Source organism: Lycorma delicatula, chromosome 4 (genome assembly GCF_047948215.1).
Source record: "Lycorma delicatula isolate Av1 chromosome 4, ASM4794821v1, whole genome shotgun sequence".
NCBI classification, from domain to species: domain Eukaryota; kingdom Metazoa; phylum Arthropoda; class Insecta; order Hemiptera; family Fulgoridae; genus Lycorma; species Lycorma delicatula.
In genome coordinates, this window is record NC_134458.1 from 21,307,255 (window position 1) to 21,323,930 (window position 16,676).

General features: G+C 30.8%; 1 protein-coding gene across 1 annotated transcript in view; it reads left to right on the forward strand.

The window, feature by feature from the left end:
* Window positions 1-15,897, forward strand: part of fzr (fizzy and cell division cycle 20 related) — a 66,215-nt gene extending 50,318 nt beyond the window's left edge. Inside the window, exon 10 of the mRNA XM_075362485.1 lies at window positions 1,309-15,897. Within this exon, the coding sequence (XP_075218600.1) occupies window positions 1,309-1,350 (42 nt within the window). The 3' untranslated portion in view covers window positions 1,351-15,897. The remainder of the gene's footprint in view (window positions 1-1,308) is intronic.
* Window positions 15,898-16,676: the final 779 nt, after the last annotated feature.

A 16,676-nucleotide genomic window follows, 5' to 3' on the forward strand; every position in this document is an offset into this window, starting at 1 on the left:
GTTGAAACGTGTCGATGGTGAAATCAGAAAAGATCATTGTTCAACAATTTCTGACCTGGCCCTTCTCTTTCCTGATGTTTCAAGAACTGTTATTGGTCACATTGTTCATGACCTTCAGAAAAGTTTGTTGACCTTCAGAAATGCTGGACGCTGCATGTCTTAACGGAGTATCACAAAAAAATCAGAGTTGGATCTGCTTTGAAATTTTTATGCGCTGCTCAGAAAAAAGCGATGAGTTTCTTAATTCAATTGCTACCGGCAATGAAACATGGATTTTGTATTACACGCCAGAGAGAAAACGGCAGTCAAGTAAATGGTGTCATCCTCAATCACCAACAAAGGTCAAGCTACAGCCATTTGGTTGCAAACTGATGGCCACAGTCTTTTGGAATCGGCTTGGGATACTGCTGATTGATTTCATGCCACTGGAATGATTATAAATGCAGAAGCCTACTGCAAAACTTTACATAAGTTACAGCATGCCATTCAGAATGGGCGACATGGGTGGCTGACCAACAGCATCGTCCTGCTGCATGATAATGCACATCCACATGTTGTGGGTTCGACACATGATTTTCTGAGAATATTTGCATGGGAAATGTACAATCATCACCATATTTCAGACTTAGCCCCTTCTGATTACTATTTGTTGGGGAAATGAAAGAATTTTTGAGCGGTAAGCAATTCTCGGGTGACGATGAACTTAAAAACGCTGTTAATCAAATCAGTGGCTGAATGAACTGGCAGCAATAAGAATACGGCAAGAGTATATTGTAGCTGGTGTATTGCTATGATAAATGTCTTAATTCATGTGGCAATTATGTAGAAAAGTAGTATAAGGTATGTAGTTTAAGGGAAATAAAAAAATATTTATTAAGTTTTCAGAATAAATTTTTTTTATAATGAAACTGTCTACTTTAGAGATAACCTCCTGTAGTTGCATTTTTTGTCATGTTTTAGTCAGGTCATTTGATAGCCATAACTTGTAAACAAATAATCTGTATTTAAGAAAGTTCTCTTCAATATCATTAGTAGAACAAATTTATAATATATTTTCTTCATTTTACATCTTTATCTGTTTACATTATGTTATTGAATACAAAACATGATTTAATGCATATAAAACAATGAGATTTGTACACATATTTGCTGTCATAAAGAAGTATTTTATTAGTGACCACAAAAAAAATGTTACTGTTTGCAAGAATTTGTCATTTGGGTAAAGGTAAGAATCTTAATTTTTGTGATATTGGTTACAGTTTTTTTTGTTATACATATCTTATTTGTTATTTTCATTTCTGTTTTCAGGAAAGTAAATCAGTTCTAAATTTATTTTCAAATATTCGATAAAGAACAAATAGCTTATTATTGTATGAGAATCATCTGATAATTTGCTGAAAATCATTATATCACATGTAAATCTACTGGATGTTAAACGAGTATTATTTGTAGGCAGATATTAATATTATTATAAGATGCAAGAATTAAAATCGTTATTATATAAGAATTATTTATATATACTACAGTATGTACTCTATATATATTTCTTCTCATAAAGTGAAAAATTATATTTTAACTTGTAGTTTTTCAAATTCTCAAAAGAATTGTACAAAATAATGGGAATTTATGGGTGAAAAATTATTTGATTGTCATTGATAATGAATAAAATGAAGAATCACAATTACTTTGTTATTAGTTTACTTGAGAACTAACAATTTACTACCTTAAGGTAGTAAATAATTGTAAATATTTATTTAAAAATAATTTTTTTTCTGGTATTGCTGGTATTGTCATTTTCAAATGTTGTAATTAATTCTTTGTCACTATACTCATCAAAATACTGGTTCTTGTTGGTTCCAGGTATATTAATATTTGTTAAAAATTCTGGTAATTTAATAAAGAAATTTACTTAACTGTTACTTAATTTTTTTTTTTAAATTGTAATAGTATATTTTATTACAGGATAGTTTTTATAAAAATTTTGTTTTGCAATAATATTAATTTATTGTTACAGTTATTTTGTATTATTACGGTACAACATATCATGTATAACCTTGACTGTTTTTTAATGTTGTACATTTTATTGGATGTATTCAACTCTATAGATAAATGAGAAGTAAAATTTTTTATTTGCTAATTTTATTGTTTTTTGTTTAATTAATTGATAATAAAATATACTGTATTGTTTAATCACGTAGATCAAGATAACTTTTTGTTGCTACCCATTATCTGAAATTTTTTTTTAGGATTTTTTTATTTGTAACACCATTGAAAAGTAGTTTCATTGTAACTCTGGCTGTTTGCTATTACAAAATTATATGTATATATAATGTTCATTTACAGTGATATTATATGTAATACCTTCCAGTATGTATGTGTGCGTAAGATTTTTAGTTTTTATTATTATTCTTTTTATTAATCAGTTATTGCCTTTGGTATTTTTCATTTGTTTGTTCTGATTTTTAAAAGATGATCTGAAAATAAATGTTTAACTTTGTCAGGTAGGTGATAGTTATTGAATTGTGAAGAAATTTGTTTTCATAAAAATTCCTGATCAGTTAGTTTTAACTACTTGCCATGTCTCATAATATCATGTTCATTTCTCATATACCTCCATATTGCATTATTTGAACTGCAACTGCATTCTTTTTATTATCTTACTACAAGGTAGAGATTACCATCTCTGTTCATTGTTTACATAAATAAATTATTTTTTACATTAAGCTTCTTCTATTATAAAATAATATTGCTGGTATTAGTAAAACATTGTTAATAAGATTTGGAAACTATTTTTTTTTTTTTTTTTTTTCAGATTACTATTAACTTGAGTCTAGAAACTAACATTTTCTTTTCGTTTTCTGTTTTGCATCACTTAAAACCTAATTCTTTCAAAATTCTTCTTAAACTAGTTTCACTGCAGTTAAAAAATTAATTTTAATTTTCAAATTCTTTACAGAGTTTGTTAACTGTTGGCAGCCCCCTAGGTTTGAGGGAAATCCATTAACTATTTGCCTAACCACACTTTTATCAAAATCATCTAATCTGTTAACCAGATTAGAACATTACTTTTTCTTTCTCAGGGCAATGAACAAACATTTTGGCCTCCTTCAAAATCGAAGAAGTTCTAGTTTTTCTTTTTTTAGGCATTGAACCCAAGTCCTGGAAACACCACAGCCACTGCAGTTCTCTCTTCACACTTCTATACATCCTGACCCCATAGGGAAGACTTCCTCCGCCACCCCCTCCATTCCGAGCCCTTATGGGCTTTATCAGAGGTCATCTTCGAAACCTCGGCCTTTGACAAATTCCAGTCCACCTCGGCCAGGATGCCACTGATGCAAATGCCACGAGTGACATTTCCATCAGTGTACTACTAGTTAATGAACTCAAAAAATCTCACACAGCTCAAGTCTTAAGCAATACTGAAAATACCTAACTAACAAAGGAAGAACTACCTACCTGTAGAAGGCAAAAGTGAGTTCAACACATAACACGAAACATAAAAATATTACATGGAACAATAACAACACAGTAACATTGAAAAAAACAAGAACAACAAAAACAATTTATAAATAAAAAAAAATCAACAAAAATAGAATAAAAGAGAAATCCAAGCAGAACTCTAGATCCCCTCAGCAATCCTTTCCTCTGCTAAGTATACTACAAAACTCTTCACTATTGCCCATTCGGCCTGGCTCCCTGTGTTTACATGAAGATCCAATGCCGACCCGATAAGATCAAGCCGACGGATGGTCTCCATACGCATTAACTCGTATTTCGAGCACTCATAAAGAACATGGTAGGTGTCGTCAGATTGTCCACACTGAGGACACACCCCAGAATCTACCAGGCCGAATTTCTGCAGTCTGTCCCTAAAAGCACCGTGACCGAAAAGAAATTGCATCACATATTTAATAGGGTGAGCCCATCCTGCAAACTAACAACATTTGGAGAGAGATCATGCGTATAATGCCCACCATCTGGCCTGCCACAAGGCATTGCCATGTTGTTCAATTTTTTTAACTTTATCCAAAGTCAACTCACCAGACTTCTTAGCAATATACCACTGCTGCTTCTCATACTCAATCAAGTCTATCAGTTTCATGCCTGTAATCACCAAGACTGCCTCCTGTGAAATAGTACGGTAACCACCTGTTACCGTTAACTATATTAGGTATTTATCCCTTAATAATATGTCCCGATAACTTTTATATTTTAGCCTATCCGCCCAAACAGGTGCTGGGTATAGCATAATAGCCTTGCGCATGCCTTTATACAGAATGCTCATGGTCTTAAAGTTAAGACCCAAATCGGGATTGACCACACGTCAAATACCGAAGAAGGCATTGCAGGCCCTCTCCGCAACGTATTGAAGGTGCTTCTTAAATTGCAGTTTTTCATCAAGAAACACCCCGAGGTACTTTTGAACCTGAACAAACTTTATACACTAACCTGCCATCAAAACATGGACACGCCAACTCACTGCCAAACAGCCTTTGAAGAGCATCATCGTGGTCTTTCCCAGACTAAACGTCATCTTGTGTTGATGACAGAACAGCTCAAGTATCCTGCAAGTCCAAGTAGCTTGGAGCTCAACCTCCCTCCACGAGCTTCCTTTGACCAGCAAGCCCAAGTAGCTCAGAGCTCAACCTCCCTCCGCAAGCTTCCTTTGACCAGCAAGAGCCTATCGTCAGCATAAGTCATGAACAACACCCACTGGGCAACTTCAGCCGCAGGAGAAAAATGCTGCCCTAGGGACATCCCTTAGACAGCATCTTGCCAACCTAATGGTTACCCTCGCAGCAGAGCACCACATCCCGATGACTGAAGTAACTTTGCATAACTTGTAATTCACTTACAGTACATTCTCTTTTTTGGAGTTTGTAAATAGCAGAAGGCCACCATAGATTATTGAATGCTCAGAAAATGTCCAGGAAAATCCCTGGGACATATTCTGCCCCACTGGTTGTTACCAGACTCATCACGCAAAATATGGCGTCCTCTGTACCCTTTCTGGGACGATACCCGTAATGATTTTCCATCAAAAATCTTTGTGAGGTTAACGTCTCATTTATATGCAGATACAGAACCTTTTCAAAGACCTTGTCAGTAACCGGAAGTAACGTCAGAGGCCTATACGACAAACTAACAGCAGGATCCTTGTCACCACCTTTAAACAACAATTCCACAATCCCTTTCTTCCAACATACAGGGAAATATCCTCCAAACAACAATTTATTAAATACATGTGTGACAGCTCTCACACCTTACACTCACCCCAATTGAGCAAACAAGAAGCTCCGCCATTATTCCGTCAAAGCCTGGAGCAGTACCCCTACCTAAACTACAGATAGCATGATGTACCTCAGCCTCAGTGATCTCCAAGGACACTGTACCCCCACAGAACTGAGCGACCTCTCGCTGCACCCGCAGATGGTATGCGGTCTCTCCAGCTTCACTATCATCAGGCAATAAATCATCTAGTTTAAATTATTTGTTTAGTTTGTCTAGTTTAAATAATTTGTGTAAAATTTCAGAAGTATCTGAAATTACACCAAACCTGGTCGAGAGAGATGTCCTTTCATTGTTTGTTTCCCAAAACCCTATATACTACGCCCCAAGGATCTCTGTTCCCCTGCTCATGAACAAAGGAATGCCAGGAGTCCCTTTTCACAGTCCGGACTTTATGAAAGTAATGGCACCTCAGGGTTCTGTATTCAGCAACAAGGATGGCCCATCGTTGTGGAACACCCTCATGTTGAGAAGTTCGCAAGCGACAAATTGCCGTTTTCATGCTGGACAGCTCCCTATTCCATCATGATACAATCCTCTCTCAACCAGAATGTCAGGGAATTGAACACTCAACGGCATCAAGAAAAGCCACTGACAAACCAATTGCCAGAACTTCCAAATGCAAGACATCCAGACTCCGATCCAAAACTCGGAGCCTGGTCGAAAGTAAATCAACAGATTTCTTCCAGTCTGCATACCTGTGCAGGAAACGACCCTGCTGAACTGGAATGTTACATTGGTAGCATTCACTCAAGCCACCTATCTTATCTCACAGACAATTAATCGATGATCTTCGAGCAATCATCAACTACCTTCCAATTACAAACATACAGAGATAAACCTACCAACAGCAACATCGATTTTCGTTCCACTAAATAATCGACGCCCATCTACCATACCTATGTAGGTAGGAAACTCACCAGGAATGTTATATACCTCATGCTGGCCATGATCTACTTCTGTACAGCGATTAAATGCTCATAATTTTTTTAATTTTCTTACAGCCAAAGATTCTTTCTTCATGAAATCATACATGTTTACAATTTTGTGTGCCTGTCCTCCAAGTTTTTTATCTTTCATAAAGACTTAAATTCAGCCATAACTATTTGAACGTGAACAAACTACTTTAAAATATTTGAACTGTAAACCATGATAAAACCTCTTTACCAATTATCATATCATACATTGTTGGCTATGTAACAAATACATGACACTTGCCAAAAGAACTACCTAGAGGCAAAACAACAGAAGTGAACTTAATATACATGGAAAAGCAAAACAGAAACAGAACTAAAATAAAAATAATCATTTTGTATTTGAAACATGTCACTTTCTTAATATTGTAAACACAGAAAAATACATTGCTTCATAAACAACAGTTACTTCATGATTATGCTACTAAGAGATGACTAATCACAGTGTACCAATGTTTCAGAAGAGAACAATAGTATAGCAATGACATGCAGACTGATCATCCAAGCTTGCCTTTATGTGGCGGCTACTGTACCTATTCGGTTTCCTTTTATAATTTCTTCTATCGTGCAAGAATTCAATTAATATTTTTATTATAAATTTTCAAATTAGTTTTTAAATTTCAAAGATGTAAGAAATCTACATTAGCATTTTAAGAATGTTTATAATTTAAACGATCAAAACCATATGTTCTAGTAAAAACTGTACTTACATACCAAATCAGTCACCCTTTCTAAATTAATTTTCATTTTCTTCACACCGTTTCAAGCTTCCAGGATTCTTATTTATTTTCAAAAAACTCTAATCAGATTCATTTGTTCTGAAGATTCAGATGAGTAGGTTATTTTTTTCTATAAATTATTCTCTTATTTCACATGAAATTCATGTATTTTATTAAAAAAAGTTGGCAGATGAGCAAGGTATAAAAATGCTCTGATAATAAACAAATTAAAAACTTAACCTATATACATTTGTGTTTTGTAGACATTACTGTTTCAAAAATAAAATGTGACCGCATAAGTAATTTTAAAACATGGATTTACCAGGTAAAACAAATACTACGATAAAAAACTGATTTATGTTATTATGAATGTGTTTTTAGAAAATCTCATGCACATTATAATCAGATTTTTTTAATTATTATTTTGTTGGAAAAACAGTGATTGCTACTGAATTCATTCTCTCATAATCCCTGTACTGTTTGGTCTCAAAAAAATTTTCAAATTTAAATCTCTAGATATTGGAATGTGTGGTATATGGTATAGTCCCAGCCGTAATGAAATATGTTCACCGATTAAATTCCTAGAAGAAAGAGAAACTCTATCATCAGATTTATAAAATTCTGTTACAACTGACTTACTATTACATTCAGTTCTGTTAGATTCATATTTGACACAGACTTAAATTTTTTATCTTTTTATAAATATAAACTACCTTCTCATTTATTCTGCAGGGTTGAATTAGATTTTATAAAAATGAAAAAAATATTTAGCTTATAAAAAAGTTATAAAAAAGTATGTTGCTCATCTACTTTTTAGAAAATTATTTTAAAAAGTTGTATATTTTATTTTTAATACAATTTTAGCTGTACAGCCTTAACTTAGCATATAATTAAAGCATTTTATTTATGTATTTTATCTTTCCTTTTTTTTTATGAGGTATGCTCTTCTTGATATTTTTTAAAAAAGGAAAATATTATTGTGATTGTTATAGAGTTAACAGTAAAAATAAACCTACACATTCTTATAAAAACATCATTTGATTTATTTATTTGATAATTAGAATAAACAGTTTCAGTTTGGTACCGGCTTTTTCTATATTTCACAGACATGCAGGTAACCTTATGCAGTCTTATGTCTGATTGTTTTTGTTTACTGTACTTCTAATATCTTAGTATATGAAGAATAAATTAATTCCATATGTCTGATTGTTTTTGTTTACTGTTCTTCTAATATCTTAGTATATGAAGAATAAATTAATTCCATATTGTGAATAGTTTAACAGCCCTATTAAATTGAAACACAATGTATTGCAGTATTGTTGAGTCACAGCTTCAGTCAACCATTAAATAAAACATTCTGTGTTACAATTTCTTCATAATCATAATTAACTGTTATTTATAGCTTGTTATAAATTATGGTGATTTTGGAACTTAGGATTAATGGATCTTTGTCAGGTTGTTCTGCTATCAGAGAAATATTTAAATATATCAGTCGTTAACAGCAAGCTATTTTGTTTATGGTTAATTCAGTTTCATTGAACTCTAGAATAATTACATAATAAGTACTATGTGTAATTAAAACTGACCCACTTTATTGTTATTCAAAATCGATTTATTTCTTTTTTCATTACAGCCTATAGAATCTTCATTAGTAGTCCTTGCTCTCTGTATTGTATTTTAAGGATTTGTACATTCATAGTCGACATGGGTTTATGAGTTTGTCGAGTAAGATTCTTGATGTTTTTTTCATTATTTATGAATTTAGATTGAACAGTAAAAAGGCATAAGTGACTTTGAAAGTCAGTGTTTCTGCCACAAATTTCTAAACTTCATCTTACCTCTGTTATTTTTGATAGTTGCTTTAAAGTGCTACCTCCTGCACACACAAAAATATATGTGTACACATATGTTATGCCAAGAATAATATAAAATTTCTTTGATTCTTCTATCACTTTCTTGTTAAAAAAAAAAATAATTTCAAAAGAAATGTGTGAATGAGGTTTAGAAAAACATATTTTCTTAAAGGAAATAATATATCGGTAATTTAAATCATTACTTCTTTCTATAAAATGATAATATAGTGCTTTCTTTACCCTTATTTTTACTGTGCATTCTGTTTATGTACTGTCCTCACTAAATATATAGAGATTTTATCTCGTGAAACAAAATATGAGACATATTTAACATAAAAACAAAAAAAAAAATATATGTTTTTATTTTGATTTTCACAAAATTAATTTAAAAAATGACAGCTGTTTCGGTACACAGTACCTTCTTCAGATGTTACATACTGAATAGAAAAGCTTAAAACTATGATACAAAGAACAAGGTAACATAAAACCAATAGAGATAAAATATATAAAGAGCAACAATAGGGAGGGTACACATATATCAGTAATATATAAATTTAACACTAAATGTTATTTGTCAATTCACAAAACACGGTGGTACTTACAATAAAGATATGAAGCTCAACTCACATTTATAAGTTTAGTAATTGTGAACTATTCAAGTCTAATTGATCATTTAAAAGTAAATTAGAATTTTTAAGGTTATTAATTTCCAATTACCAAAAGGTTCAGTTTCACAGACCTCTGTTATCAACATGTAGTAGTTTGAAATTACCATTTAAAACATGATTCTCGTCGATTAAAAGATTGATTAATTTTTATCAATTTTAAATTTATGCATTTACCTTGTTCTTTGAATCGTACTTTTAAGCTTTTGTATTCTGTACATAACATCTGAGGAAGGTACTGCATACCAAAACAGCTGTCATTTATTTAATTAATTTTGTAAAAATCAAAAAACATATTTTGTTTTCATTTTTTTTTTTTTATGATGGATTTTCATTTAGAAAAGGTTTCATCCATCAATTATATTAACATCTAGGCACAGTCTATTGAGTTTCTATTTTAAATTTCTAGGTTTACTAAATTCTCTTTCCTCCCTGATATATAACTTGTTTACAGTGTCACAGCGTTCACCTGTTGACTTCATTACTCTAATCCAGGTAGAAATTTTAATGGATAACAGAAAATTGTTTTGTTATTTTTATACATTTGGAATTAAAATATATAAACTTGTGTGAAGGTATTTTTTTATTTACGGTAATTCCTGTCAGTGTACATTTCTTCAAAATTTATTATTGGAGCAGTTTTTTTATAAATATAAAAATAGCAGTAGTATTTGCTTTTTTTTTTTTTTTGTCTTCAGTCATTTGACTGGTTTGATGCAGCTCTCCAAGATTCCCTATCTAGTGCTAGTCGTTTCATTTCAGTATACCCTCTACATCCTACATCCCTAACAATTTGTTTTACATATTCCAGACGTGGCCTGCCTACACAATTTTTTCCTTCTACCTGTTTTTCCAATATTAAAGCGACTATTCCAGGATGCCTTTGTATGTGGCCTATAAGTCTGTCACTTCTTTTAGGTATATTTTTCCAAATGCTTCTTTCTTCATCTATTTGCCGCAATACTTCTTCATTTGTCACTTTATCCACCCATCTGATTTTTAACATTCTCCTATAGCACCACATTTCAAAAGCTTCTAATCTTTTCTTCTCAGATATTCCCGATTGTCCAAGTTTCACTTCCATATAAAGCGACACTCCAAACATACACTTTCAAAAATCTTTTCCTGACATTTAAATTCATTTTTGATGTAAACAAATTATATTTCTTACTGAAGGCTCGTTTAGCTTGTGCTATTCAGCATTTTATATCGCTCCTGCTTCGTCCATCTTTAGTAATTCTACTTCCCTTCTACAAATACGCGACACTTGCCAAAAGAACTACCTAGAAGCAAAACAACAGAAGTGAACTTAATATACATGGAAAAGCAAAACGGAACAGAATTAAAATAAAAATAATAATTTTGTATTTGAAACATGTCACTTTCTTAATATTGTAAACACAGAAAAATACATTGCTTCATAAACAACAGTTACTTTATGATTATGCTAGTAAGAGATGACTAATCACAGTGTACCAATGTTTCAGGGAACAATAGTATAGCAATGACATGCAGGCTGATCATCCAAGCATGCAGGCTGATCTGTCAAGCATGACACCGAGGTATGTCAAGTGTGGGTTATGTTTCTGTGCACCTCCTTCATAGTTAACAGCAAGAGTTCATTGAGCTTCCCTGTTGTTAAGATGGAATGCCATGACTTCAGTTTTATTAGGATTCAGCTGGAATCTCCATTTTTTAAATATTTACTTATACCAAGGTCTTCTGTCAGTACAGCCTCAGTTTGGGCTAAGTTCGAGCTATGGGTACTGATGGCAATATCATCTGCATACATGAATTTTCAAGATGTAGTCTGTGGTTTATCCGAGATATAAATATTAAACGATAGAGGTGCCAGTACAGATCCTTATGGTAGGCAATTTTGTAGGTTGTAGAAAATGCTTGGCTTTCCATTGAGCTGTACTTGGAAAAGTCTTTTCACTCAGCATCTCATTCAGTAAATTAAGGAACTATTTGCAAGGAAGAAGCTTATACATCTAGTAGTAGTCCTTTCCAGACTGTATCATAGGCTGAACTTAAATCAATAAACACAGCAGATGTTTTAAGCCTTTATTAAAGTCCTTTATATAGGTTGTAAGCAAAAGGACCTGATCACAGCAACTTCTTGGCATAAAACCAGCCTGCTCCATAGGTATACCATTACTGACAGTGGGTGTTAGATGCGGAGGTAGTATTCTTTCTAAGATCTTGAAACATACTCTCAAAAGTGCTATTGGTCTAGCATTCGGGTTGAGCGATGTCCTTCCCAGGCTTAGAAATGGCAATTGCTTTACTTTTCTTGAAAAGTTTTGGTAACTTACCCCTTTGCATGATATCATTATAAAGATTTAAAAGCCATCGTTTTGTGTTTGACCAATGTGTTTAATAAACTCAGGATATATATTGTTTAATCCAGCTGCTTTTCTACATTTTGTTAAACTGATTACAGCATTGAATTCTTCCATTGTGATGTGGTCCATAATGGAGAGGAGCTGTTGATGACTTTTATGAATTTCACCAATTGCATACCTCACTTCTCTGTTGTGTGTCTTATCAATAATGATCTTCGATAGGTTCTTCTTAATTCTTTTGGCTATGGCTTCTGGCTTAGGGGTGTTAGCAGTAGCAATGGGTGTTTTTTGTCTGGTTTCCAGCTTGCGCAATAAATTCCATGCTGTCCTGCTGATATGCTTAAAGTTGAGGCTCTTCAGCGTTTCTTTCCATCTAACTGTTCTAGCATTGTTTAGGTCTTCTAGCCATTGCTCGCCTATTACCTGGTCTCTTGTGCATTTATAAGCTTTTGTATATTTCTTGGCACTGTTCATTCCAACAGGGAATGTAGGATTTTATTACTCCTTGGGGGATATATTTTTTGGCAGAGCTGACTACTAGAGTAGCAAATCTTTTGAGGTTCTCAATTTTTGATGGGATTCACCTGATGTCATCCTTTAGTTGCTTATTGAATTTATCCCAATTGGCTTTCCTAAAATTCCATCTAGGTAAGGGAAGAGAACAGTTGATAGGATTTGTGCCTAAAGTAGTGACTATCGGTCAAGCAATCATAATGTAATTTTAATTCCAGTGTTAATTTATAATAAAGAACTGTAATCACACAGAAGAAAAATATTTTTTCCTTTTTTTGATCGGCATTTATATATTTGCATTTTTAATTGGTACTTATACTCCAGAAATATATTTTTTACATATAACAAATATTTTTGTAAATAATTTCTTCTAAAGTTTATTTTAGCTGATAACTTATTTTTTGGTTTGTCCTGTTATGATATTAATTTTTATTAGACTATATCTATGTTTTTTAATATCAGTTGTTTTATGTTATTATTTATATATTCAGTATTTCACATTAGTATGCAATTTTTGATTTGTTAAGATAGTATTTTATTTTTTGAGCATTAGTTTATAGCAAGATATTTTTATTGTGATCTTTGATCATGTGATTAATGTTTATACGCTAACTGGAATTAGTTTATTTATTTTGTATTTAGAAGTTAAAATCATATTAATAATTTTCAAATTTTTATGAATGTAAAAGTATATTATATATAAATACTTACTAAATCACCTTCAGAAATTTTTTAATAATGTCAATGTAAATTACATTACTGGTAAAGTGATATAAATTATATCCTGATCACTAACTTTTATTTTCAGATAGGCTTTACTAATGTTATTATTAGTACAGTTGTTACTTCTGAAGTTGAAAATAAATTTTTAAGTATAGAAAACAGTAATATTATTTAGAGCTCAATAAAAAAAAAGTAGACTTTTCATCCTTGCATTTGCCTATTAAGCAATGAGCACTAGAAAATTTTAATTAGGTCTGGATTATGTTTTTAGGATTTCACACATGAACAGAATTTGTTTGTCAATGTGTCTAAAACATGAACTCCATTTTTATATCTGGCTATGTTAATCAGGATCCACTGTTATATACAAATGAATCGACCACATTAAGAGCTGTGTTCTGTGAATCAGCACCATAAAGCCATATAAAGAAGTATTTACCTCTAAATTTTATATAAAATTTAATAATTTAACTGTTTAATTTTCAGTTAATTTTTTTCTCAATGTTATATTTTAATTTTGATTAATAAAATTGCTTGTCTTCATGAAATATTTTCTTGTAAGGCTGTGAGGTAACAAGTACTTATTAGAGTATTCCTCTTATATATTCTAATATAAGATTAAGCCACAATGAATTTGGAAATTATGTATATTATTTGTTCACGTACAATGTTATATTGCATTTTATTGTTAATTGGTGTCTGCCTGAACAAGTTACCGTTCAGTTTGATAATTTGTTTGCCATATGATTCTGGATGAGACTATTTCTTTAAGAATGCTGTATCTGTTCTCAGATGGCCGTTTAATTTCTGAAAGAAAAGTAATCTGCGTTCATATATTTAAGCTGGCCAAGAGAAATTGTTTAATGACATGCTAATTCTGTCTAGATAAAAATGCCTCAGTCTCCAAGGGATTATTTTTCTTATTCTCTGTCAACTGAATGGATATATATATATATATATATATATGTTAAAAATTATCTAATAAATTTTTATTTAAAAGTCAAAGAAGAAGGTTTCATTAAGTGTGTTAATATTTTATTGTTAATGATATCAATGTTACCAATGATACCCGATTGCAATTTGATGTCAGCTCTTATCAACCATTCTTTAACTTAATTGAACACCAAAAACAAAAGTAAAATGGTAAATTAGTTGTTCAAGATTGCATAAAAGAAACTAACTTTAAGTATGTGTCCTATTAAGAGTGTTGAATGTTATAAGTAAATTAGCTGATGTAATTTTAACTTTATACATTCATTCCTTGAAATAAAGTACATACTAATAATAAAACTTTTTTCATTAAGAATATCAGGTGTGAAATGAATCAAAAGATTTAGGAGCTAAAGTCTAAAGCGAAATTTTTAATTGTAAACTTCATTAATTTATCTTGATGTCAGTGTATATTAAATATCAGATAGACCTTAACACATTCATTACCAATTTTTTACGACCATACTGCGCAAACTAATGTAGTCTACATACTACTGTAACTTGGTTATGCTAATGTATTAGATTAAATTATGGTGCATTTATTGAGCAGTAGTAATTTTATTATTTGTTTATAACCTTGAACTGTTTATGAAAATCATTCCTGCTGTATGTGTCTTGGTGTTAACAGTAAACATGATAATAGTTTTTAAAAAATACCGCAAAAATTGAGATATTTCTGTATACATTTGTTATGTTTAGCAGACAACTTTAAACTTATTTTAGTTTGTTGCCAAATAAGTTTTCTTTTAGTATATGATTTAAATACATACAACAGTCATGTGATTTTAAATTGCATTCTATGTTTTTCATTTTAGCTATGAAATAAATATCTTGTAATACTCTGTCGATGCAAGAATATTTTGTTTTACTAATAAAAAATAATTTACTATGAAATTAGAATACTTGTAATTAGTTTCAAATGTTAATAATAAATTTTGTGTTATCTTTTTCTTAAGAAGCTTTATAAATTCAGTCATTTGTAATCGATTATTTTCCAGCATTACCTCAGTACTAAAGTTGTATGATTTGCATAAAAAATAATTATATTTTTATTCATGAATGTTATAAATATTGGTTCAGCATTCTATCTTTTTGTTGTTTTATTTATCTTTCTAAACACGATAAATGTTAAGTTATATTAGGTGGTCAGAATTTTACCATAAATCTATAATATTCAGAAATCTTTTCCATATTTTATTAACACATGATAAGATTTTTTGTTTTATATAAGTTTACTGTTCTTCAAGTAAAGAAAATTTTACTGGATTATATTATATTGCCCTGATATACATAAATATTTTATAACATTGATTTTTATATCTTAGTTTGTAGAAAAATTTTACTTATACAGAAAGTTTATATACTAAATAAAAAATATAATGCACTCTTTTTTTAAATTATTTTTTATTAGGAAAGTATAAACTTAATATAAAAAGTGTTTTTTAACCTAACAAAAATGTTTTTTTGATATACTTACTGAAATTAACGAGTGGAAGCATTTTTATTCTTAAACAAAGGTTTTCTTGTTTGTTTGATAATTAATTTTGTGGTTTCAGCATAGGTGTGAATATTCCAAAGTTTTTAAATTAAAAACTAGTTTTGTTTTTATATGTAACTTTTAAAATAAACTTAATACACTTTTATACAGACAGAAACCTAATTCTCTGCGATTAATTTGTTCTCACCTTTTCTTTTTAATTTATCAATGTTATGCGCTTAAGTTATTTTATATCAATTTTATTGTGATATTTTTGAATTATATTAGTATTTTCGTGACAGTAACATCTGTTAACGATTACACTATTTGTTGTAAGGCTGTATACTATTTTTGTTTTTTTTTTTCAAATTTAAGCCGCATTATTTTTTGCTTATGTTGTTTAAAAATTGGTGAGGGCCACCTTATAAACAAAGGCAAATATACTAATTATCTCAACAGAACTGAATTTGGGACAAAACAAAAAGCACAACAAAAAATGGAAATGAAATGTGTTCTAGGTTATTAATCACACTGCTATAAGTTTAATGGTTTTGAACTTTTACTATGGTAAATTCCTGATTTACATGAATTCAGAGTTGAAAAAATTAGGTAAAGATTTTTTACTATCTGTGAAATTTTGGGTCATGTAAAGAACAAAACACTATTTTTTATTTTCAAAATCAGAAAATGTTGTTTTATCCTAATTCTGGCAGGTTTTGTCTACAAAAGAGCCGTTGTTTTGTTGTTTTATTTTTTTTAATTGCTGATTAAGCAGCTGTTCTGTTCAATTCTGAATTTTCTTAACTATCTACTATCTCCATTTGTAACAAAGTATAGCTTTAAACAGAGTTGTTCACCATGTATTAAATTTATATCTTCAAATAAAGAAATTTATAAAAGGAAAGGAAAGATGTATGAATTTTCAAAGTGAAACAAATTTTTTTGTCAAAGCTGCTTATGATTTGCCTAAAATCTTGGAAAATGAAGAGGACACACTCTTCTGATTCCCATTCACCTATCTTTCATATGGTTTTATCTAACATTACCAGTTAAAGGAAAAAAAATATTGTAATTTTTATTTATTTGTTCCGTTTGATTTTTTTTTTTTTTTTTTTTTTTTAA